Source organism: Phasianus colchicus, unplaced genomic scaffold (genome assembly GCF_987193195.1).
Source record: "Phasianus colchicus unplaced genomic scaffold, bPhaCol1.hap1.1 HAP1_SCAFFOLD_56, whole genome shotgun sequence".
Classification (NCBI taxonomy): Eukaryota; Metazoa; Chordata; class Aves; order Galliformes; family Phasianidae; genus Phasianus; species Phasianus colchicus.
The window spans coordinates 404823-427724 of record NW_028325233.1 but is presented as its reverse complement, the minus strand read 5'-3'; the positions used below and the strand labels follow the sequence as shown (position 1 = coordinate 427724).

General features: G+C 43.2%; 1 protein-coding gene across 1 annotated transcript; it reads right to left on the bottom strand.

The window, feature by feature from the left end:
• Positions 1–1547: 1547 nt before the first annotated feature.
• LOC149911840 (E3 SUMO-protein ligase RanBP2-like) lies at positions 1548–22124 on the bottom strand. The gene is given in 26 exon segments (XM_090133284.1): positions 1548–3300; positions 6237–6414; positions 7331–7465; positions 8183–8356; positions 9693–9962; positions 9965–10922; positions 11431–11528; positions 11702–11840; positions 12331–12414; positions 12501–12680; positions 12885–13022; positions 13110–13247; positions 13959–14117; positions 14372–14495; positions 14800–14975; positions 15065–15243; positions 15758–15903; positions 15905–15965; positions 16716–16806; positions 17394–17586; positions 17877–18022; positions 18402–18632; positions 19280–19432; positions 20199–20310; positions 20794–20861; positions 21931–22124. Coding segments are annotated over 25 exon segments (4386 nt in total). The 5' UTR covers positions 22006–22124; the 3' UTR covers positions 1548–3300; positions 6237–6256.
• Between the last annotated feature and the right edge of the window lie 778 nt (positions 22125–22902).

Sequence of the window (22902 nt, the reverse complement as noted above, 5' to 3'; positions counted from 1 at the left end):
CTCCATACTTAATTTCATTGATTCTTTATTGTTCCCCAAAGTCCACACCTTATAGCTCGTAAGTTACTGTGACCAAATACATACTCCTCTTTAAACCCCAGTCCACAACGCCAACCAAAATGCCAGTTTCCTCTATTCCACTGTAATTCCTGGGCAGTACTACAGGTCAAGGCTCTGATAACAAATACAGGGTTAAACAAATATCCAACTAAACTCGATTCCCACGTTCACACCACTCACACCTTGGATCCAAAGGTTAGCATTCACACTAGATAGCAGCCGCTTATAAAGTCTCGTTGCTGGGTAATGGAGTCTGCCTACTTCCCCAGGGCACAGGAACACCAAATTCCCTGGGCACGAGCTATAACCAATGTCTCCCAGCAACAAGAGCACTTGTGTTGTAAATGGAATTCCACAAGCAATAATTTTATAACAGAAACACTTATCAATCACAAAGATAACAACAATGAAAAACCAGTTTGGACATTTACTCGTTACATGATCCTACCAGGCCCCTTCCTGGCAGCTAACTGCAAATGCCCCCCAGCGCATTTTTGTTGCGATGATTTCTCCAAAGTATTACAAAGCTTACATTCCCGAGCGCATTATAGCCTCAATCTCAGGGTGCCTTGCAAGATTTCACCTCAGAGATAACTCCCCAAGTGGGACCCTGCTCTCAAGGGTTGTGCTCCCACACCGATCTGCATCACACAGCCTATAGCTGTGGATCCACCCTCTGGGGGAGCACCCTCGCTCCTTCACCCAAATGGAGGACATCTCCTTAAGACATACGGGTCCCTGTACCTGTAATGTACCTGGTCCATACCAGGGCTCTTTCTCTGCCCCACAGTGGATGATGTGTGGGCCTCTCTCCTCCTCAAAATTAAGACACTTGCACTTATGCCTTTGCAGGACAGATCTTTCCAGGTACAATCCCTTCCTGGTTTTGTGCAATTATCACCAGCCTCTGTTTTCAAAAGACAGGTGCCTGTGACAGATAGGTGAATATCTCCAGGAACCAAACTGAAACAATAGAAGCTAGGCACTTAATAAAAAATAATCCCTCACAAAGCCCACCTAAATTGTTCAGTATCTAAATATTTTTACAAATCTGGGTCATGGATCCCTAAGTTCATTTGGGGAGATGCCTATGTGGTCATCCTCACAGCGGTATGAGTCCCTTTTTAAAGCCGGTGGGGCAGGAAGCCTCCTCTGCATCTCCCAGCATCCCTGGCCTTTGGTTACTACTAAAAGGTTTCTCTTTAGCTCCTGTTTCATCTTCCATCATCACAAAACAGCTGCTGTAAGGTCTTCTTCCCATTTGGCCTCTGACTAATCACATCTATCCTGATGTCTGATAGAGAGAATGCCTCTTTGCGGTCTAATGGGAGCAGTGAGGGATTCAACAAAGGACCTTCCTTCCACTTTTAGAAAGAACTTTCATCAAAACGTAACTAAGCTAAGAAAACAGCTGAGAACTGCTTACCATCTCCTTCAATCACATGACTGCAGGGGAAACAGCTGAAGAGGAAGGAGAAACAACAAAGTTTTCAAGCAATGATTTTATTGACGGTAATTTCTCAAATGTATCTCAATAGCTTTCCTGTTTTATTTAAACTGAAATAAAAGGAGAAGGATGGCAAGTCTGATTTGGGTTTCCAATTGAATCTTGCGTCATCTAATTACAAATGTCTTCATGATATTAAAAATGAAAATATTTCTTTACATCTGCTCCACCCTCTACAAATATGGTTTTGTTTTGCTGCTTCCCTAATCCTGAACATCTGAGCATTTGAAATCCAGCAATGAAGAGTCACATACACATTTTTAGTAAACATCCAGCTGAACATCTGTACATCCACTCAACACACAACTCTTGCCTGGTGTATGTTCTTGCTCTATCCTGACTGCAATACTGTTGCTAATCATGTCATGGCATTTATTGTCTGCAGGGATGCCAGCATATTTCAATCACCTGCCCTTCATCGCTGACAAATTTAGGATCCACCTGCAAATTTGCAGAACTCCCAAATGTAATCCTCCTTTATTTATCCAAGCAGAGATGTGTACACAACACCTTGCACCTGGCTTCCAAAGAATAAAGGTCTATCCATTATGGTGCTCGACTGCACAGTCAAGGGAGTCTGGAGGGAAACGGTACAACTACATATACCTCTTCTTTAAATGCTAGGTGCTGTCCTCTGACAAATTTAGTCTTTGTTAGTCTTCAGCAACCGGATGAAAGAGCTGCTTGATGCAGCTCATCTTAACACACGGTCATCTTAGAATTGCAGCTGTAAGGAAGACCACGCCATTCAAAAGCTTTGTGTTAAACCACTACTCCTGAGTGGCAAGTCGTCTTTATGTTCTTCGGGAAAACTGGGTGTCATTAGCTGCTCTCATTTAAACATCTGTAAAAGCTTGAAACAGCTCAACATAAGCAACACTAAGCTTGAAGAGCAACTAGATTCTGATTAGCCCAGCTATCCTGAAAATAAGAATTACAACTATTGTTTTGTACTTTTAGATCACTAAAATAACATTCCTTTTACTGTCTTTAACATTTCAACCCAAAAGTTACAAAAAAAATGCACTGAAGTGATTCTGATACGTTATTAATGACAAAGATTACATTTTCAGCACCACTGCATCTTGTGAAGAAAGTACATGCTACAGGATATTTTCACAACAAAAGGCCTAGACTGCTTATCTTTATAACTTAAATGGAAGATAAAGAAGTAAATCTTGTACAGAGACTTGAAATATGAACTGTCACCTAAACTGCTTTAGAGATACTTACGTGGCAAGTAACTGGAAGCCATAGAAACGTTATAATGCCCACTAGCACTACGTTTGTCACAGAACTTTACTGCCTTTCCATATATCCTGCTTCTCACTTGGTGACATTTTCTTCTGCAAGGACCTCGCAATGCTTCCTGGGACATCTCCTGATTTTAGCTCCGCAGGCAGAGGTCTTTTCTCAGTGGAAGATCAGGCACATCAAGGTTGAAAATGGGATTAGGAGATGCATTTGCTGATCACTGCTGCACACTTTTCTAACCCTTTCATGGAAGCTGATCAGCGATATTCCAGGTAAGTACGTTAACCTTTACACTTGTGAAAGACAACGTGTCAGCTGATGCTTACCCCCACGTGCCACTGTTTGCCCATAGCGTTCACCACACGTCCTTCAACTGGTCTTCTACGTGCTCCACAGATGGGGACGCCCATTTTGTCACGGCAGGTAAACCATATAATTATTCTCCTTTCGGTTCGTGAGCATCAGCAGTGAATTCCTTCCTGTTCAAAACTTCATTAATTGAGAGCATGAATAGAACAATTTCAACTTCAGAGCTTCCGTAGAGATCATTTAATTTTTAGCACTTGTTTCAGTAACAGGATTTATACTATAATAATGTCTTTAGCAGCATCAAATATGACAGTTCAATATGATTATTTTTTTTTAAACAAGCTTGATTGATTCTGAGAAAAGCCTGCTAAGTAGGATGCATCAAATCTCTATGAAAATAGCTACGGAGCTTGTCTCAAACAGGTTAGAAAGCTGTAGTCATGCCTGGCTTACATTCTGGCTCTCTTAGCACAGGTTTCTTTTAGATTTACTTAAATGTAATTGAAGGAAAGAAAAATGCACTCCTCTGCATTTTCCCCGTGATATCAAACATCAGAGAAAGAAAAATATAAGCTGACAATACCGCTGACAACACTACAGGTTGTTCTTCAAATCAGCCTCTGCCATGATAATGAAATGATAGCTTCCTTTGTACTAAAAAGCAAACAACTAGTAACGTGTGTTATATCCTACAATGCCCCCTCATCCATGCATCACTGGGGGATGTAAAAACATGCAGCTATGTATTCTGCAGCTGCAGAAGCTGATGAAACGAGATGAAGGAAATCTGAAAAGAAAAACACACTTTGTGCAACTCAACTAAAAGCAAAGAACATAGGCAAGATAATGACTGAAGCAGCCGAAGACAACCAATTTTCTGCCCTTTGTATTAGAAAAATAATGTCATTTTGCTGCTATAAGCAAGTTTGCACCCAGATTTCCTATTTCCTATGGTACCACCCTGTGCTGCAAATTGCAGTCTTTCATCCCGCCCCACTCCCATGCTTTACCCTCAGACTCTTCAGAAATTTAGATTGGAAGCTGGATGGCAAAACGGGCCCTAACTCTCTACATAACCACATGTACTGCATTAAAAGCATGAAATCAATGGCTACACAGTTTACTTAAAAAAAAAAAACAAAACCGTGAAGGATCCCACTGAAATGAGCGCATTTATTAGTGAAAAAGGTGATAAACTGGACTCAAATTGGGGAACCCCTGTTGGGAAAATAAAAATCTATTTAAAAATGACAAAACTTCTGCATCTGATTTGTTTTTAAGTGTCTACCACAGTGTATCCTACTCATCCTGAAACATCACCAGGTACAAAACACACTTGACAGGAAATCTGGTGTCGAAGTAGACAAGTAGTTAATATTTTATGCACACATTTTAAGATATCCACTCTCAGTTTTGTGATGCATTCTTAGACCTTTTTCTCATAAAAGACACTTTGGTTACTCCATCTCAGCAGGAAAGCCTTAGGAACCATAACCTCTACATCCCTCCCAACTGTCATTCCATTTTCATCATTATCAGTGATAGAAGGAAGGGTGAAGACCCACCTGCCGTTATTCTTGACAAATCCAACTCCTGCCAATACTTGTTGGCAGATATCACAGCAGAAGCACTTCCAGTGGTTGTTCATAGCTTTAGTAACGCAACCAATAACAAACTCACCTGTAGGAAACATAGTAACAGGATGTAAAATGCCATGCTACACAAAGTTAAAAGAAGCCTGCAACTGAATCGCTAGAATTACATCACCTTGCTCCTCTTCTAGAAAAGGACACTTTTCAACTGTTGTTCACACAGTGTTGGCTTCTACTCCACTAGGCCTAGAATCAAGGCTTGAAAGAGCTCCATACTCAAAGCACAACAGAACTGAGTTTGGATGGCCCTGACCCTCCTGCGAGAAAACTCCTGCAGTCAAAGTACAGTAGAATACAAAGACACACAGAGATACAGCAGGAGAATGCACTTGCTAAACAGCAAATCCAACACGCACACCAATTTCTGATCTACCACAGAGTCCTGTGCTGGGAGGCACTGAGGAAGTGAGAAAACTACCATTTCATATTCTCTGCTGCACAGCCATGCCAAACACTCACACTGTTCTCTGCACGCACGCTGCAGCCAAGGCCCTGAGCAGCGCAAACACTGCCTGCAATACGTCGGGAGCTCCGCCTCCTGCTGCTGCCAAAGGCTGACACCCGGCTCTGAAGAGCCTACAGATCCAACAGCTGCCAAAGAGAAGTGATCAGGCAGATAACAGGTATGAACGAAACGAAGTCTAACATGCAAGTCTGTGGCATTCCCCTGAAGTCATAGCTTTCCAAGAATAAAATGCGATGGTCTCTAGAAGTGTCGGGAAAGCTTGAGGCATCGCTGCTGACTGCAGCCCTGCTGATTTCGGCTACTCTCACCACATTCAAGAACTGGAAAAGCTCACTTTCAGGCAGGATTCATGGAGTGCTGCAGCCCAGATGGGTTTTTTCTCTCAGTGAAAAGCCTTCACATTAAGCTTACCTGACATCGAAGTCACTAACTATTCTGTGAAATGTGGTATTCTTGAACCCACAAGCCTTTCTCCCCTGTGCACAGGGCCCTGAAATTTTCAGCTGTTTGAGGGACAATATTTGAAAGCAGCTCCGTGGTTGTGTGTCCTACAGGTTCGTCACTGGCAGAAACAAAACACACAACAACAGGGTTGGTGTCCTTTGACAGCTCCGCTGCCAGAGAGAGGTGGCCCTTCTGCAGCTCTGACAAGCTTTCCTGGCATTCTCCAAATCTCCTCTCAAAAGAATTGGCCAGTTCTTGAACTTTAGCTCTGACCCCAAATTGCTCTACTTTCACTTCACCATCTGAAAACAAATCCAAGATTTCCTTAGCTCTAGTCACTGCAGCCAGAGATCAGCAGCTTTTGTTCTGTATAATCTCCAGGGTAAAACAAAGCCAAACAAACTACAGAAGATACTGAAAAGAACTGTAAAAACCACTCAACCGACTAACCAGCATCACCTGTAGCTGTCCAAATTAAAACACTGTTTGATGTTTCAGAGGGCACTAAGTTCATTTCTTTAGCGATGACATGCTTTGCACACACCTCAAGAACTTGGTCCCTTCTCATAAGGATCCTGTAACACTTCTTCTGTGTATGGAAGAGGACCCTGAGCTCTCCAACACCGCGCTCCTTCCACTGAGCAGCATCTCTGGCCCAACTGTAAAATTTCGCCCTCTCTTTGAAGGGAATTCCTTCATCTTCTTCTCCAGACTACCTCCACCTAAAACACAGCACAGTAATGCGTGATTTCCCCCAGAAATTGTCACCAACAACACTGTTACAATTCTGACATCATAATCCAAAATTATTCGATGTTTTCCTTTCTTCAGTGGCTTTGTACCCACAGCTCTATACTCATCATGCACTGAAGTGACCGAACAGCCCTGCCTTCTCAAAAGGAGAGAGCCCAACAGATTTCAGCCTTTGAAATTCATTTTTAAGCTATCAAGTGTGCCGGCATATTTCCCAGTGAAATTTCAGGTCTGCTGAATGATGTGCTGAGTGATAACCCAGCACTGTTAGCATTCCAGGTGTTCCCCTTATGAAGGCTGCTAAGTAACTTAATACTGGCATTTGATCAGAATAAGAATCAACTGAAAATAATAAATGGAGGCCTCACAGCTGCGTATCCTCCTCACTTTATATGTGCACATTACTGCCTTTTAACATCCTTCAATTAACACATCTTCCACAGTTAAAGAAAAGCTTGAAAGAACTGGAGAAACATGTGACAGACAAGCATTTCTGAAGGAGAAAAAGAGCAGGCAAGGCAAGAAAGAAAACAACAGACGTCATAATATGATTAACGGATGAGGAAAGGCAGACAAGATATTGCAGAAAGAGGAAGACAACATTTTGCAGACTTCATCAGATTAACTGTTCCAATTAAAGGACACTACATACTGTTTTTTGGTGCTCTATCAGTCTTGCTTAGTCATTATACTAACCTGCAATTAAGTTCTATTCTTTACAGGAAGCCAAACTAGAAGACTACAGTCATTGTAAGCTTCTCCTCTTATTAGGCATACTAAGGTTAAACACGAAATCCAGACATGAACAACTGAGTTAAGCCTTACAAAGCTACATCAGGCTTCTTCAAGCACGTTGTTCTACTTCCTAAAAAGCTGCATCACCACCTCCTGGTAAATTCTCTGACACGCGAGCAGTTTCTGTGGATTCTGCTTCTCCGCTGCTGGCAGCTGACTGCACAAATACTGTTGCTGTTGCTTCACTGGTTGATGGAGTATGTAATTCTTCCTTACTTGTAGAGACTGAGTCAGTACGATTAATAAAACAGTAAGCAAATAAGCCATAAGAGCCTAAGATACAAACTTCAAACTCCATTAAGTCTGGACACTAAGAATAACGACTCCCTCCAAAAAAGCCACATTTTCTCTCTCCCCTCCCCCTCCCTTCCAGAAATTGTAATTAAATGAAGAAATTTATCAACAGCAGTACAGTAAAAACAAGATAGTAAGTTCTCAGTCTCCAACTTTCCTATAGTGCTACTAATGTTTCAGAACAGCTAACTACCAGGGATTAAGGGAAGTGAACAACTGGGGAAAAACAAAAAAACAAACAAGAATTGTTGTTGGAAGCTTTCAGACATTCTTCATCACTCTTAAAACACACACAGCTTTGACTCAACAAGAGACTGAAGTACCTTTGAAGCAGTACGATTCCAAAACAAGCACCATTTCCCTTGGAAACTGCTCTGAAATCACTTAACTCTTACATACCTGCTAGGAGGAATTCTACTAGCCAAAGCTGTTTCTACTTTAGGAGGCAAAGCTGTTTCCTTTCTCTCCCAGAGAAACTTAAGTTCTTAGTAGTACCATAGTTCCAGTGCCAGAACAGACTTGAGACACAGTCAAAGAAGTCAAGTAGTTTCTAATCTGCCAGACGCTTTATTTCTCACTAAGTGAAAATAGTCTAAGAATAATACTGCAAATTTATTGCCTAAACTTTCGTAAAGACTTGACTCGTACTTTTTCTTTGAGTTTTTACTTCTTTCTGAGAGCCTTCTGGACTGGCATCCTCCGCACTGCTACTAAAGCCACAGACAGACGTAGAAGGGACCTGTGGAGTTTCTCCTTTAGCCTTCTGCTCAGAAGATTTAGTTTCCCAAGCAGTAACACATTCACGTTTGACTGGGGGGTCTGCTGCAAAGCACAAAAATTAGTGGAAAACAGCTGATAAGACAGCTAAATTCCGTGATCATTTTTGGCACATACATTATAAAGTAACCTAACGATATTCAGAACATCTTAAATGTAGAGCTTTTGAAATAACATCATTATGTAAAAAGACACTCATTCAGGATAACCAAGGAACTGTAAATCCGTCATACTTGGGTTTTCTGCTGCTATCAAAGAACCTCCATGCAATAATGAAGACTTCAATCTTGCAACTGCCACTACAGATACTAGCTTCCTTTGACATTTACTTATATTTCCGGTAGCTCAATACGTGCCACCTTTTATTAGTACACAGACACTCACAGCCTCAGAAAGAGTGACTGGCCAAATGGAAGATGACAGTTTTTCTCAATTTAAATATTGTAAACTTATTGTAAATAATTGTCTGTTGGTTCTAGTAGCACTATACACTTTCCTTTTGAAATTCACGTCTCAGACCAAGAACAGGTCAACATTTTCATATTGTTACAAGAATTATTGACCGCCATATGCCAAACAAAATACAACTACACAGAAGAGCCATATGGGTATCATCTACAGAGGAAAAGCAAAACCAAGGACTGAAAAAGAAAGTAAGAAACAGAAAGCAGTCAGCAGCAGCGTGTGCTACCGATGAACTTTGAGCATTTGGAACTCCAGATGATATTAACCAGAGACTGAATAGAGCTTATTTCACAATACTTCTGGGAAGTACAAGAAGAAAAACCACGACAAACAAAGGCTCCAGCTAAAGATGTGAAGTTACTGGAAAGGAATGGAAGCAGACAAGAAGGATGCCTCCTAGTTGAAGGGATAATTCGAGTTGAAGCTTAAGCACAACTGCTGTTTTCGGAGTTTACCAGTCAGAGCGAGGCCTGAGCACAAACACTGCCAGTTCAACACAAAAAATGCACTGTCAGCACTTCACCCTGACATTTTAAACAACGCCTCGTTGTTTAAACAATATTAGCATCTCCTGGTTCTAGCAGTACCAAACTCCTTCCCTACAAAAAAAGCAACACTAAGATCAACTCTGACGCCTCGGACAGATTCCAAAATCCTACCCGCAACTCCCTTTCTCACTACAGAGTTGCACTGAGTCCCGCATAAGGCACGCTTCTGTTCTTACGTGCAAAGAACTACAACTTCATATTTACTCAAGTTGAAAGTCTAGGATTTGAAGATTCACAGACGTGCATTAGAACTGAAAGAAACAACATACTATTAAGACAGAAGAAGTAATACACAATGACCAGCGTTAACAAGTGACTGACTAATGAGCTGCACACTTGAATAAATTACTGGTTCAATTAACACTCACCTTTCTCCAGGATTTTAAACGAGAAGTTGGAGGGCCCACCCTGTGCCGAAGGAGCCGGCTGGGATGCCTCGCTCTCCCAAGGTTTCTGAGCAGCACTACAGCTTTTGGGTGGTTCAGCTACTCCCGCTTTTTCCTGCTCTGCTTTCCGAGATGCTGAAGTTCCTTCATCGCTCTTTCTTGGACGATTCAAGCTGAATCCAAAGAGGGAACCGGGGGCTGAAGTATTCCCAAACGGGAATGTCTCTTTGTTACTGAAAACGCTCCTGACAATTCAGATCTAAATACAAACTTTGGAGCAGAAACCTCCGTTTTTGCTGGCGTTTCAGAGGTGCTTGATACCTCTAAAGCTTCTACGGTGGCATCACAAGCATCACCACCATGGCCGAGGTCGCTTCTCTCCCTGGTAGCTTCCTCCAGCACAGCTACAGCGTTGTTACCACAAGGAGATGCTTTGGCTGCATTAGTACGAGAAACATGAGATGTTACCAACGTGCCTTTCTCACGGGTGTGCTCACTCTTGTCCCTGTCTGCTGTTTCTTCAGACTGGAGTGCAACTCCACTACTCGAAGGCAGTTCGTTTTTGTCTTTTTCATCCATGTTTGTCAAGTCAGTTGTACACTCTTTGGATGGATCATCTTTCTTAGCGGTATTTTTACTGGACTCCTGTATACCAAATTTAAATCCACCGAGAGGCATCCACATTGAAAAATTACATCCTTCCTCTGCAGGCTTTGCTTCACCATCTGCAAGATTCTGAGAGGTACATGCTGGTGTTTTCCCTTCAAGTTTCAAGGAAAATTCTTGAAGAGATACTTCTGAATTAGTTTTGCTTGTATTCTGGCAAGTAACACATTTTGGGGCAGTGGGTTCATTTCTTACTAAACAGATGTCACAGTTCCACTGGCCTTCCTTTTTAGCAAAGGCAGATCCCAATTTGTCCTGTGCGGCACTAACACTGGATTCTAGAGGTTTTAAAACCACACGTTTTGTGAAATAGCCTGGTTCAGGCAGTGGTGGATTTGTGCTTGCCTGTGGAAGGCTGTAGTTGTAGCGATCACCACAAGGCAAAATGATTCCAGCAGATGGAGCATCAAAATGCCAAGGTGCGCCATACGTGTCTTGAGGAAACATGGCAGCGCAAGTGTTTCGCAGAGGTGGCGTGCGGATTGCTTGTTGATGAGCATATCTACGCTGCTGAGGTGCAAGTCCATCCATGCCACAGACAGGTGCCTAAAGAAAAAGCACCGTTACTTCCTTGTGGAAAAGGAGGAAAAGGGATTAGGGTGCTAAAGCCCATGCAACATGTACTCTTAATAGCAAGGCGTACCATAAAATGAGATTTCAACTCTAATCAGTTTTAACTAAAATCATACGTTCAAAACTTGAGTGGTATCTGAAAACACAGACTGGGGAGAAGCGTAAGCTGAATAGACTCATTTTTCTTTAGTATTTAAAAAAAAAAAAAAATCAAGCCCCCATACTATTTTGGGGAAAAGAACAATGCAGACAACGAGCAGAGGACATATGTTAGCAGGTTAAAAACATGCTTTGCTGGCTGTTTCTCCCAAACCCAATATCCCAAAGCTTAGCTGATTACGGAACTTTCTGCCTGTCTCCAGCAGACCTCAAGTTTAGTAAACGCTCTCTAGGGAACCGCAGTTATATCCTGCTACACACAGAAACAAAACCAGTTCACCACATCAGTAGAAATGGCTTGAGCGGATTCGTATGTCCTCACCTTTGTTGGTGTTACACTGGTTGCAGCAGTTCTTTGAAGATACTGCGAGTTACAAGCAGGTGACTGGCTACAGTGAACAGATGGGCCAGAGGTAGCAACTGAAAAGGAACACCAAGAAAGGAGCTTATATCCAGTTTTTGTGATTACTGACTTGAGTGAACTTTCCCAGGGGACCAGTTTTACTCATTCATCTCAGAACACTGCAGAAACATTTTAAGAAGTCTTACTCCGTTTAGCTAAGTGTTCAATTAAAAATTCAGCATCAACTTACCCCTTAAAGGAGCTTCATGAAGATTTTGTGCTCTCCGATAACCATCTGACACTGTATCTGTTTCATAGCTTCCAGCAGGCCAGCAGTGAGATGATACATTTACACTGGAACTATTACGTTTCATTTCCCGTATTTCATTCTATTAAAGACAGTGTTTCAATTAAGAGCATGTAAACATATTACATTGGTATTTGGAGAAAACCTAAGGAACGATCCCTACGCTCCTCTGCTATTTAAAAGCATGTTCAAGGTCTGAGACACACACACAAAAAAGATGAGTTAAGTGCTGCAATAATCTATGATCTTCCCATGCTTTACGAAACTGAGACTGTTCCCTGAAGCTAGAAATAAACCCAGAACAAAGATGACAGTAGCTAAGCTGAAGAAAGCACAACTTTCTGCACGCACAATCCTCAGGATTGCTTCCCATATCTGAGTACCAAATCAGAGTTTGTAGGCAACAAAGTTTTACTCTTGAACTCACTTTAAGCAGATGTTTATAGCAGTTCTCTTCACTGAGTTTTAAGAGGTAGCCTGGTAAGGGAAGTTCAATGCTTGGGTCACAAAGTACTTACCAGAACAAAAAGATCAACTGTTCTGCATCGAATATAGTGACTAAAGTTGCTTACCGTTAAAGCTTCCACGTGCTGACACAGCTTTTGAAGTAAGGACTTGTGATCTTCTGCCCACTGAGAGAGAGTCTTAGGAGAAAACTGGAAAGAAAAGAAAAAAACTAATTGAACTTGGATTTTTTTATACAAACGTAACACTTCCCTAGAAGAGTAACCAGCTAATATACCTGGTAGGTATTTGTTGGCGAGAAAGAGAACTTCTTAGGTGATGGAATTGAATATTTTACTTCCACGTGTGCAGCTGGTGAGATATTTCCGGAGGCAAGACTTCCCTCTTCACCATTCTCTCCAAGCTCCTGGATCACTGCATTCAGCATTTCCGTTACAGCTTTAACAGATACCGGCAGCTAGAAATGTATTTGAAACGCAAGTCATGATCGCAATTCTTCCTCAGAGCAAGAGGCTGTGCTCTGATCTACGGCTGCACAGTTTGCAAGGCTTTCTGCACAGAAATTCTGGGTGTTTTTTGTTGTTTTTGTTCCCCCAGGAAAGCCCTATATCTGTTAACATTAACGTAAGACGACAACTCACACAAGCATTAATTCTTTTACTTAGTCAGCTACTGACGGGTCAGAGGAGCTTTCGTCAATGATCTTCATCAGGTAATGCTTTCTTTTAACAAGATAGGCTTTGCGTTCTTCTGGTAACGTATCACCACTCTCAACCTCTTCTGCCTTTCTTTGATAAAGCTAAGTAACAGCATATGGATTAGGAATAATCAGTCAGAATGTAAGTAATAGAAAAGCATTTTGAAGTAATGCAATTTACAAACTTACAATGGCAAGATTCCAGTACGAAACCACTTTCTTAATAGCTTCAAACGCTAGTAAAGCATCATCCATTTTGCCTTCAGCTGCATCCAGCATTGCAAAAACTACACGTGCCTCTTCTTCATAGGCTGCAACCTGGAAGACCTACAACCAAAGCAAAAGACATGTCACACATGACACAGTGTGGACACTTGGAACAGTCAGTGACTGTAAGCATCTAGTAAGTAGTTGTATAATCAATGAAAATTATATAAAGGAATATTATATAATCAAATAATATTAAGATGTTACAACAATGAAATAAGCAAGAGAGTTAGGCACAGCGAGACAAAGAGAATAAATAGAAGGCTCACCCGTGTCGTGGGCTCGCTCAGGAAAGACCAGTGGAGTGGATCTTCTGAAGAGAGAGAGAGAGATCCTTCCCCACTGGTAGTCAGCTCTTAAATGGGTCTAGGAGAGGTAGAGCCAGGCTCCACCCCTTCCTGCAGCACAGGTGAATTGCTTTCACCTGTGCTCCCAGGGCTGACTCATTGCTCACCTCAGGTGACTAATCAGAGGTTCAGGCCGTGACTCAGCAATTCCCATGCAGTAGTCAAATAGGAGGAGGTACTAAGGCAGTTCAGTATCTTCCAATCAGAGTTTTAAAACTCAGAAGTTCAACAGAAAGATACTACCAAATCTCAGTATTAGTAGTACAATGACAAAACAAAACAAAAAAAAAAAAAAAACCAACCACAACCCATCAACACACAAAGCCAACTGAAACAAAAAACAAACCAACCAGCTAACAATTCATATGTAAGCCTCTGACATACAACCCCCTCTTACTCTCATCTTTGAATAATCCATCAGTACCTGGATGTCCACACTATGGAAATGTCTGAAGAGAGGATACGCAGGTTCGGGAATACTTCTGTGCTTTTTGATAGTTCTCAAGCTAAGCAAAATTTTCTTCCAGTAGTAGACACTTCTTCCAATATATTCTTTCTGGTCGTGGGAGTTAAGGCTAACGCCCTGTTGAAGAAAGAGAAATTCAAACTATCGCAGAATATTTAAATAGAGTGTTATTCATACTTATTCTTCTCTGATGCAGTTGAGAGTAGTGAGGTAAGAGTATTTGACTAGAGCAACTGCCTTGCATGACATCCCATCAAAATTAGTAGCAGCAGTTCTCAATACTACATTCTCATCTGATTTTATTTAGTCTATGAAGTTTGCAAAATTAGAGAAAAACAGATGATACTTATTTGCAGATAATCTTAACGTACTGTTTTTTGCAGGCTTCTTGCCCAATGTATAATTAAGGCAGGCTGAAGGCCGTGTTTCTCCAGGGCTCGCACAGTACTTAATCCGTGCTGTACAAGAAGCTTCAGTTTGGTTGCCGAGTCTGGTCTGAATATCAAAAGAAATATTCCTCAATTAGTATTCCCTCTTTTTCATCTGTTCACACGTCATTTGTTTGATGAACATAACAAGCAGCTTCAGTCCTAAACTAGCTCTTCTTTACAAATGCACTGTCAGAAATGTAAAGCCCATTTTTATAAAGTTCTTCAGCATCTCACACGCCTACAGCAAAAAAAATTTAACATTTAAAGGACGCCAAACAAAAGGAACTAGTTTTACACAACCTATGGGAATCAATTCAGAAGCCATCTAGAAGGTTGGTTCCAATATTTCCAAACTGAAGCAGCCTTACATTGTTTTTTTCTGCATAAGAGCACAAACAGCATCCCACCAGGATCTTTGCTTCTCAGTACAGAACTGTTTGCACAGCAGCAACGGTAAGAACAGAGGTTGATGTGTGCCACGCTGAGTATTAAACTTCTCTTGCAGTTCTAAGTTGCTAGTGAACACCAGCCCGAGTAAAAAAACCTGTTTTGGTGAAAATAAACAAACAGAAGGTATTAGGTAGCAAAAAACAGGCATTTAAATGCATTTAAGAACTTAGGAAGCTTGCTTACTTCAAGGTCCAACAGGCAAATGGACTCAGGAGCATCTGTTTCCAGTCTTGATGTCTCTTGGGGCAAGTGAAAAAGTTGTTGTAATGATCTGCGCAGTGGGAATAACACTGACATAGAATTCCACTGCAAGCCAAGCCATGCAAGGTGCTGGAGACTACCACTGTGCATCCGAACTGCACCTACGCAAAAACAAGGGTTGTAAGAAGCTAGGATCTGCATCCTCGTTAGGAAAGGTATCATTCTACTCCTGTTACACTCAAATTCAAAGCCAGACTTCATCATCAAGTTAAGCCTAAAAAATGGGAAGATATCATTAGTTCACAATTCATCCTGGAATTATTTCATTTTTATGCCTGTCACCTGTGTTCACAGATTACACATAAATAATGTGGGCCTTCCTATCAGCACTCACCAGCGTACAAGCACTTTCCAGTTTCAATTGGAAATGAGTCAGAGCAGACCAGAAGACAACAGTGTGGAAGCAGGAAGTATGTGAGAAATTCTTCAGAACCTGGCATGATGATACTGCCCCTCAGCTACAGCTGAAAGTGAAACTTCTTGCAAAGCACCCTCTGAGTAGGGCAACCACAAGCAGCTATTACAGACACTTGTCTTTTGTGGCAAATGAAGCACTTGTAGAAGAACCTCTAATACAGAGTCATGCTTACGTTGAGTTTAAGTAGCATCTCTTACCAATATCGCATTTACTCAGTTCTCCCTGCTCTGGTGCTTGGGGACTGACATCTCCCATATCATCTGTGCCGAGAAAAGACCTCTCTTTAGAAGCTCCACTCCCAAACAGACTTTCAAACAATGTAAATAAACCACTTCTCTTTGCAAGCTTCCACAATCTCTTTCAAGAAGTCTTCCTTGCCGTGGCTTAAGTTCAGCAACATATGACCTAGAAAAACGTAATGTCACATAAGAACACTCAACTTAAACAAGGACAACAATATTTGATGCAGTGGGTTGTTCCTGCTGCTTTAGGCTGGGAATCCAGACTTCCCCTTATGATATTTACAAATTTCTAACTTACACTCTCCCTATAATTAAGTCACCCTTTTAGCATATGGGCTGACAGCAGTCCCAAGGCATTTTCAAATCCAGTTCTCCAGAATTACTGTGTATTTTTATTACAATGACACTGCAATTGTCTTCAAAATAAGTAGCTGTCAGTCTCCTCTATTCAGGAACAATTCAGCCTGATGCCCGGTGTTTTCTTCGTTTTCACCTAGAGCCCACAGGATAATGAATACTGAAAACAACTACCTCGGCTTCACCAAAAAAATGAAAAAAAATGCACCAAACCTGTTGGAACAAAGAAGGGAACAAAAGTGACAGGAAAGGAGCAATATTTTCTTTTATACTTGGGACTAGCAATGCTTACAAATAGTATATTAGTAGGCAGAAACCAGCAGACTCGGAGACACTGAAAGTTAAATTCTATCTTAATGTCCTGGAAATAAAAAGAAAAAGCCCATTACGTGTCAGGATCAAACCGCTCTTTTGTATTTCATACGTAGCCAAAATACAGAACGTTTGATAGCATGTTCCAAGACGCCAAGTGTGCTCTTTAACAAGCCATTAACTCTGACATTAACTGCTCATAAAATGGAACTATGGAACATTTATAATTCTTAGTTTTTATTACCAGACTGGCTTTTTCGGTCACAGGCCAACATTTCCAGTGCATCTAGCCCAGCACGATCTCCTCTTCTTAGTTTTGACTTTGGTTTAGGAATCTGGCAAAGAAAGAAAAGAACTGCTACAGCTTCTTCTCAACAAAAAACAACTCACCCTCATTTAGTCTTAAAAGTTAGGAAACAAGCTTGTTTCTTTCCTGAAAAGGACACAAGGTGAGTAACTGAACAATTGCAAATAGCTGTAAGAGCACACAAGAGAAAGCAATGTTTTGAACGCAAGCACTTGTGCAAAAGGGAAAGCTGATTTTATTCCATAAAGCAAAGAATTAAGCTTGATCAAGCTCTGCTGCTTATGGAATTAGTATATGAGAGCTACTCAGGTCATTCCCCTCCCCCCCATACCAATAACCTTAATACTAGTTATTTTAGCTGCATTACAGAGAAGGGAATAGCCTATAGGAAACACACTCATTAGCCCTTAGTCACTTTACTTCTGACAAGTGAAACAGATGAGATTTTCTTCACACTACTTGAAATCTTTTAAACAAGTATGGAAGGGTAAGATTTGGCCAGGAGACAGCCTTAAAAACAGTAGTTAGTTTTTGGAATGCAGGCGTTCAGTGCGCATACAGTGAGAGCATTCAAGAACTGCAACAATTACAGGCACAAACTGAAGAGTGACTTACGTGGAAACTTTTCAGGTAACACAATGCTGCGAGTTCACATGCATCTCTCCATTGTGTCTCGTTGTTCTGGGCCGTTTTCAGCAGGAAAGTTCCAGTGTGCATGTAGAAGTGTCCTTTCATTTCAAGGAAGGTACGAGACAGCTCATCAGGTCCATCCGCACACGGCTTCACTGAGTGAAGCACACAATCAAAACTGGAACATAGAAAAGATTCATTTTCAACCAAGTCCTGGTCTCCCAGGATTTATACTAGACCCCTATCACTGAGTCTTCTCTGAGGCCTTTAGCTCAGACACAGCTTGCGGATCAAGCCTAGCAACATTTGCTCTTTGCAGTTAGTACAGAGGAACTCCTCTTCCATCCATAAAACAGCTACTCACTGAAAATGATGCCTGCTAGAAGTTCGGTGACCCAGAAAAAATATTCAATTTTTTTCTTTTTTTTTTTTTCTTTTTTTAAATAAGCAGAACAGTTAAAAGAGTACCTTTCAAGGGCCCCTCTGCTTTGTCAAACATCTCTAGAAGCAAGCGTCATTTTAGCCAAGCTAGAATAGGCCAGCAGATGATCCTTCTTGACAGCTCTCCAATTATTTTTATCAGCCTCCAAGTCTCGTACTGATTCAAGATATTCCTAAAGAATAAAGTTCATCACAGAATGAGGAACCGCCATCCTTCTATGAAGGCAAGAGTTTCTCCAGAACTTCTTGCTACATAATCCAGTTTCCCAGGTGAGATGTTAACGTATTCTTCAGCAGCAATGTTCCAGGAACTATTTGCCTCAGCAATTCCCTCCCTGATGGAGCTGCTGTATCTAACTTAATACCTCAGCTAGAAACTAAACAACGCTTTAAGGCTTAAGAAAATCCTAAATAAATCACTGTTTCCACAGACATTACATTTAAAGGAGTTAAGCCACTTGAGAATTAGCTGCCATTGTAACGATACTAAGAGAATAACACCGGTTTCAAGGACATGGGAGATTATGACAGGATCAAAACATGATTAAATACCTCAAATGTCTTTATGACGCACAAACACCACTCCAAGCTGGAGTCTACAGGTATTTTCTTCTCCGCCTCCTGACAATGAAGCACAGCATCTCTTAATCTATTATTTGAACGGTAGAGAGCAACCAGTCTGATGTTAAGGTAGGGATCGTCTGGTCTCGCATAGAGCTCGGTTTGAGTCATATCAAAGAGCTGATTCCAGCCATCTTCGCCTTTACGCTCCAGTAACTGCTCCTATCACATACAAAGGCAACACGTTAAAATTTCATTCTCTACGAGAGCCTCTTCAGCAACTATGTTACCTGACTGTTTTCTCATCGCCATTACAGGCTACATTACTCAAACTGCTCTGGAAAGCTGGTAGGTGCTACTGAGAGTTTGACAAACATTTTAGAAGTGAGGGAAAAAAAAAAAAAAAAACACAAAACCCAAAGCTTTAGAGTTTGCATCCTGTAGATGCTAAGTTAGATGCTAAGTTAAGACTGTCAAACCACCTGGTTCAAAGATGCCACACGTCAATACAGAACAGCTTGTCTAAAAAAATAAAATAACATAACCACACAAAAAATCCCAAAGCACAAGCCTCTCAAGACTTTGATTTCATTGCAGTTGTGCTCCAGAAAACTAACACCTGTACAAAAGTGAGATTGTATGACTGAAAGCATTTACACAGTATTAGGGAATAACAGCATCTCATACACTTGACAGTTTTCAACTCAAATTAAAAAAAACTAGAAAGCAGTGTAGTCATGTAATAGAGACAATACTTAACCTATCTAATCTTGACCTCTTGGATAATATTACTACCATGGTTTTCCCATCGCTTGACGCAACTAAAGTTTCTTCTAGGCACAGAACAGAGATCAGAAGCAGGAATTTACCTTCAATCTGTAAGCAGCAGGATTCCCAGGGAAGAGACTGGCAGCTTTCTCAACCCAGTACTCTGCTCTTCCATCAGTGATGTCGTTACTGCATAGTAACTCTGCAATCTTCAGTACAAGATCTTTCTGCATTGGATTCAGCTCCACAGAACGCTGGTTTTCCCCATGCATGCACATAAGAAAAAAGGTTACTAGTAACTTGATCTTGCAGTCCACGTAGAACAAGAAAGAAAACATGTCAAACATGTCCCCCATTAAACAGACCCAGCAAGTCAAATTAGAACTATCAATAAATACTTTCTCACTACGTTAAGAAAAGCCTTTTTCCCTTTCAAGAAGGCCACCATTGGTTTGTAACACCCAGACAACTGCTGGAATTCAGAACACCATAAGAGAAACAATGTCAAAACCAGCTCCTCTACCACCCGCTGCTGCTCTACTCAGACAGCCAGACCAGGGGTATCTCTAGCCTAACCTAATACGGAGGCTTCCGGAAAACAGAATTAAGTCACAAAGACTGATGGCACTCAGTCACTGTGCTGGCAACAAGACTTTTGTGTGTATCCTCTCCCTCCCCGGTGCCCGAATAATGAAACACAGACTGTGAAGTTCACATTTATATGCTTACCTAATCGGAACTGTATTTGCCCCATTCCCTCTACTTCTGAGGAAACAAACAAACAAAAAGCCCACCGCTAACAAGAAAACAAACAATGCAACTGAAAAACACTCTCAGTCCAGTCTTTCAGTAGCAGCCAGATTACTGCTGTCACCATAATCCCTACTGCAGAATTCTACAGGGCTCACATATTCTTAGTCCAAAGGGCAGCGGGAAGAAGACTATCAGAGCAGGAAGCACAAAGATCAAGTCCATTTACAAAGGAATAAAGCAGGACAGGGAGGTGAGTGAGGTGCTTACCTTGTAACACCCAAAAGCTTCTTCCGTGTTATCCTGAGCCTCGTAGATCTGTCCCAGAAACCTGTGCGCTTTGGGATCTCTCTCTCGGACACTGAGATAAATAGATGTATATCTACAGAGTAAATAAATAAAGAAAGAAAAACCAGAAGGATCAGTATTCCTCAGTATTACAAGTCCCCCCACACCTTGCAGCTAACGTGGGACTTTAATCTGTCATACAGGACAGTTAGCTGTATTTAGTTCAAGGGGCTTGATCTAGATCTTCAAGTAAGGCACAACATTATTGCTACACGTACAGATGTTGCATATTTGCCTGCAAGCACTGGCCTTCATTAAATAAAGCAGTAGCTCACAGGAACTGTAAGAAGGACGTAACACGATGGCATAAAAGACATTTCTACCGGATGGGTTTTTACAGCACCACGTAACTACCCATGCTTTAAGTTGCCGTTTTAGGAAGATTTAAATGGCACCATATTTCCCATTTGCCGCTACCTTAAAACAGCATGACAACGGTCTTCATTTCTCCACTCTACTTCATTTAGCTTTCCCATCACACTTTAAAGAACAGAACAACATACGTAACGTTTATTACCTCTTAGCAAGTTCATATTCTTTTATCTCAAAGTACAGCTTAGCAAAAAAGAATCCTTTTAACGATCTCTGAAGAAAAAAAAACAAAGGGTACATTTTAAATATACAGTACTTTTGAAGTAATTGAGTAGGGAGACCCTTCTTTCCAGGGGTGCATAATACTTCCTAAAGTGTCTTCACAGTTATCAGCTCCAGTTCACTCCTTGTACTCAGGGCTTTGTTTTTGAAAGACACAGGAGTAAGAACATAACATTTCTTCCCAGTAACTGGCAAAGGCTACCAAAGCGAAACTGAGGTTAGTAGCAAAGCAAGTCCTCACACTTGTTACTTTTCACAAGCACACTTCCGACTAAAGAGAGGAGAATGGGGTCAGCTACATACAAGCCGTTTCTCTTGCAACCTATCTACGTTGCAGAAGAAAACAAATGCCACAAATCAAGCTCCTCCTGTCCATGCTTCTGTCACCTTCCTCTCTCGCCTGCCCCGCCTCCTCGTAAACGGGGCTGGAAAGGAATTTCAAAAGAAACGCCGGCAGCCTCGCACAACCCTCCTCTCCAAAATCAACGCAACAGGAAGACCAGCAGCTACTTCCATCACCGACCGCGCTCCACAGCCAGTCGTTCCAGAGAGCAGGGGATCACCCGGCTGCCCAGCCACCAACGCAGGCAGCAGAGCTATTTCCCCCCGCCTCTCCCTCTCTTCCTGCCGGCGTTTCACAACGCCGTCGCACCCACGGCAACAGCAGCCGCACAGCGGCCAAACGAGCCCAAAGCCGAACGGCACGCGTTCCCTATTCCGGCTCCTCGAGAGAGGGAAGGCCGGAAGCCCGGGGACCGTGCCCACGGAACGGGAGGGAGCCGAACTCCGCCCCGCCGCCGGGCTCCTTCCGAAGCCGCCGAGGGCTCAGCGGCTTTCCGAGGCGCGCAGCTGCGGCGAACCGCGTTTCCGAGGAGGCGACTCCGCGCCCGCCCGCCGGCAGCCTCCCTCGGCTTCGACTCCCCGCCGGAGGAGCCCGCCCTCGGGCCCGGCACCCGCGGGAGGGGCGGAGGGACGGGGCGGGCGGGGAGCGGCCCCCACCGCGGCCCGGGGAAGGCCGAGGGAGCGCCGCCGGCGGCGCCGGCCGGGCCGCAGCACTCACCGCTCTGGGAGAGGAGGCGGCGGCCTGCACGGAGGCGACGTACCGCTCCACCTCGGGCTTCGTGCGCCGTGCCATGGCCAGGAGAAGGAGCGAGGGAGAGGGAGCGGCGGAAGGCCGGCACTCGCGCGCCGCTAAGGGAGCTCCCCGCCGCACGCGGCGGAACGCCCTCCCTGCCGACCGCGGCGACGCGCGACGTCACAGCGCGGGGCGGGGCGGCGCATGCGCGGCGCCGAGCGGCCGGTTCGCGCTTCGCGCGGCGGCGCTTTGAGCCGCGGGACGTCGGGCCGCTCGGCGCGGGCTGCCGGGCGCCGCGAGGGGCTGCGCGCGCCGCCGGTCCCGTCCTCGGCCGGCCTGCCCTCGCGCGTCTTACGGAGCTCGGCGCGGTGAGGCGTACCGAGCCGCTCTGCTCACCCGTAGCGACGCGCCGCGGAGAGCGGAAGCGTCGTTTCTGCGTCGGGTATTGGAAAGGGCGGTTGATCTGAAGAAGCGCGCTGTGGCGCATCCTTAGAAACAGCTGATGTGAAAAGTGGAAGTTCCGTGCGCACATTAGTAGCGTGTTTTAGAAACGCAGTTACCGAGTTACGTGAGAAATCCTTTCTCACAAAGCTGCGGTAGGCTCTAGATGTCCTAAGCGATGTGGGTGTAGTGTTCTGAGCTGGGAAACCCGCTGTGAGGTGGTTCGTTAGGCCAGCAGAAGTGAAACACATTGAACACGCTTTCAAGGAGCCAGGGCCTTTGCACGAAGCAGAGCTGTCCCGCTCTGTGGGAACCTCAGGGTGCCGCAGGCGGGCTCCAAGACACTCCCCTCTGTCCTCCTTCCCAGCTTATCTCTGTGCGAGGACAGAGGGATGACCAGAACAGTGACCAGTGTAAAGGGCACAAATGCTAGGGGTAATTAAACAACTAAGAGCTTATGTTTCTGTGCTATCTTGGCGCCTGCCTGTCACATCCCAACTTCTCACGGAGTGAGAC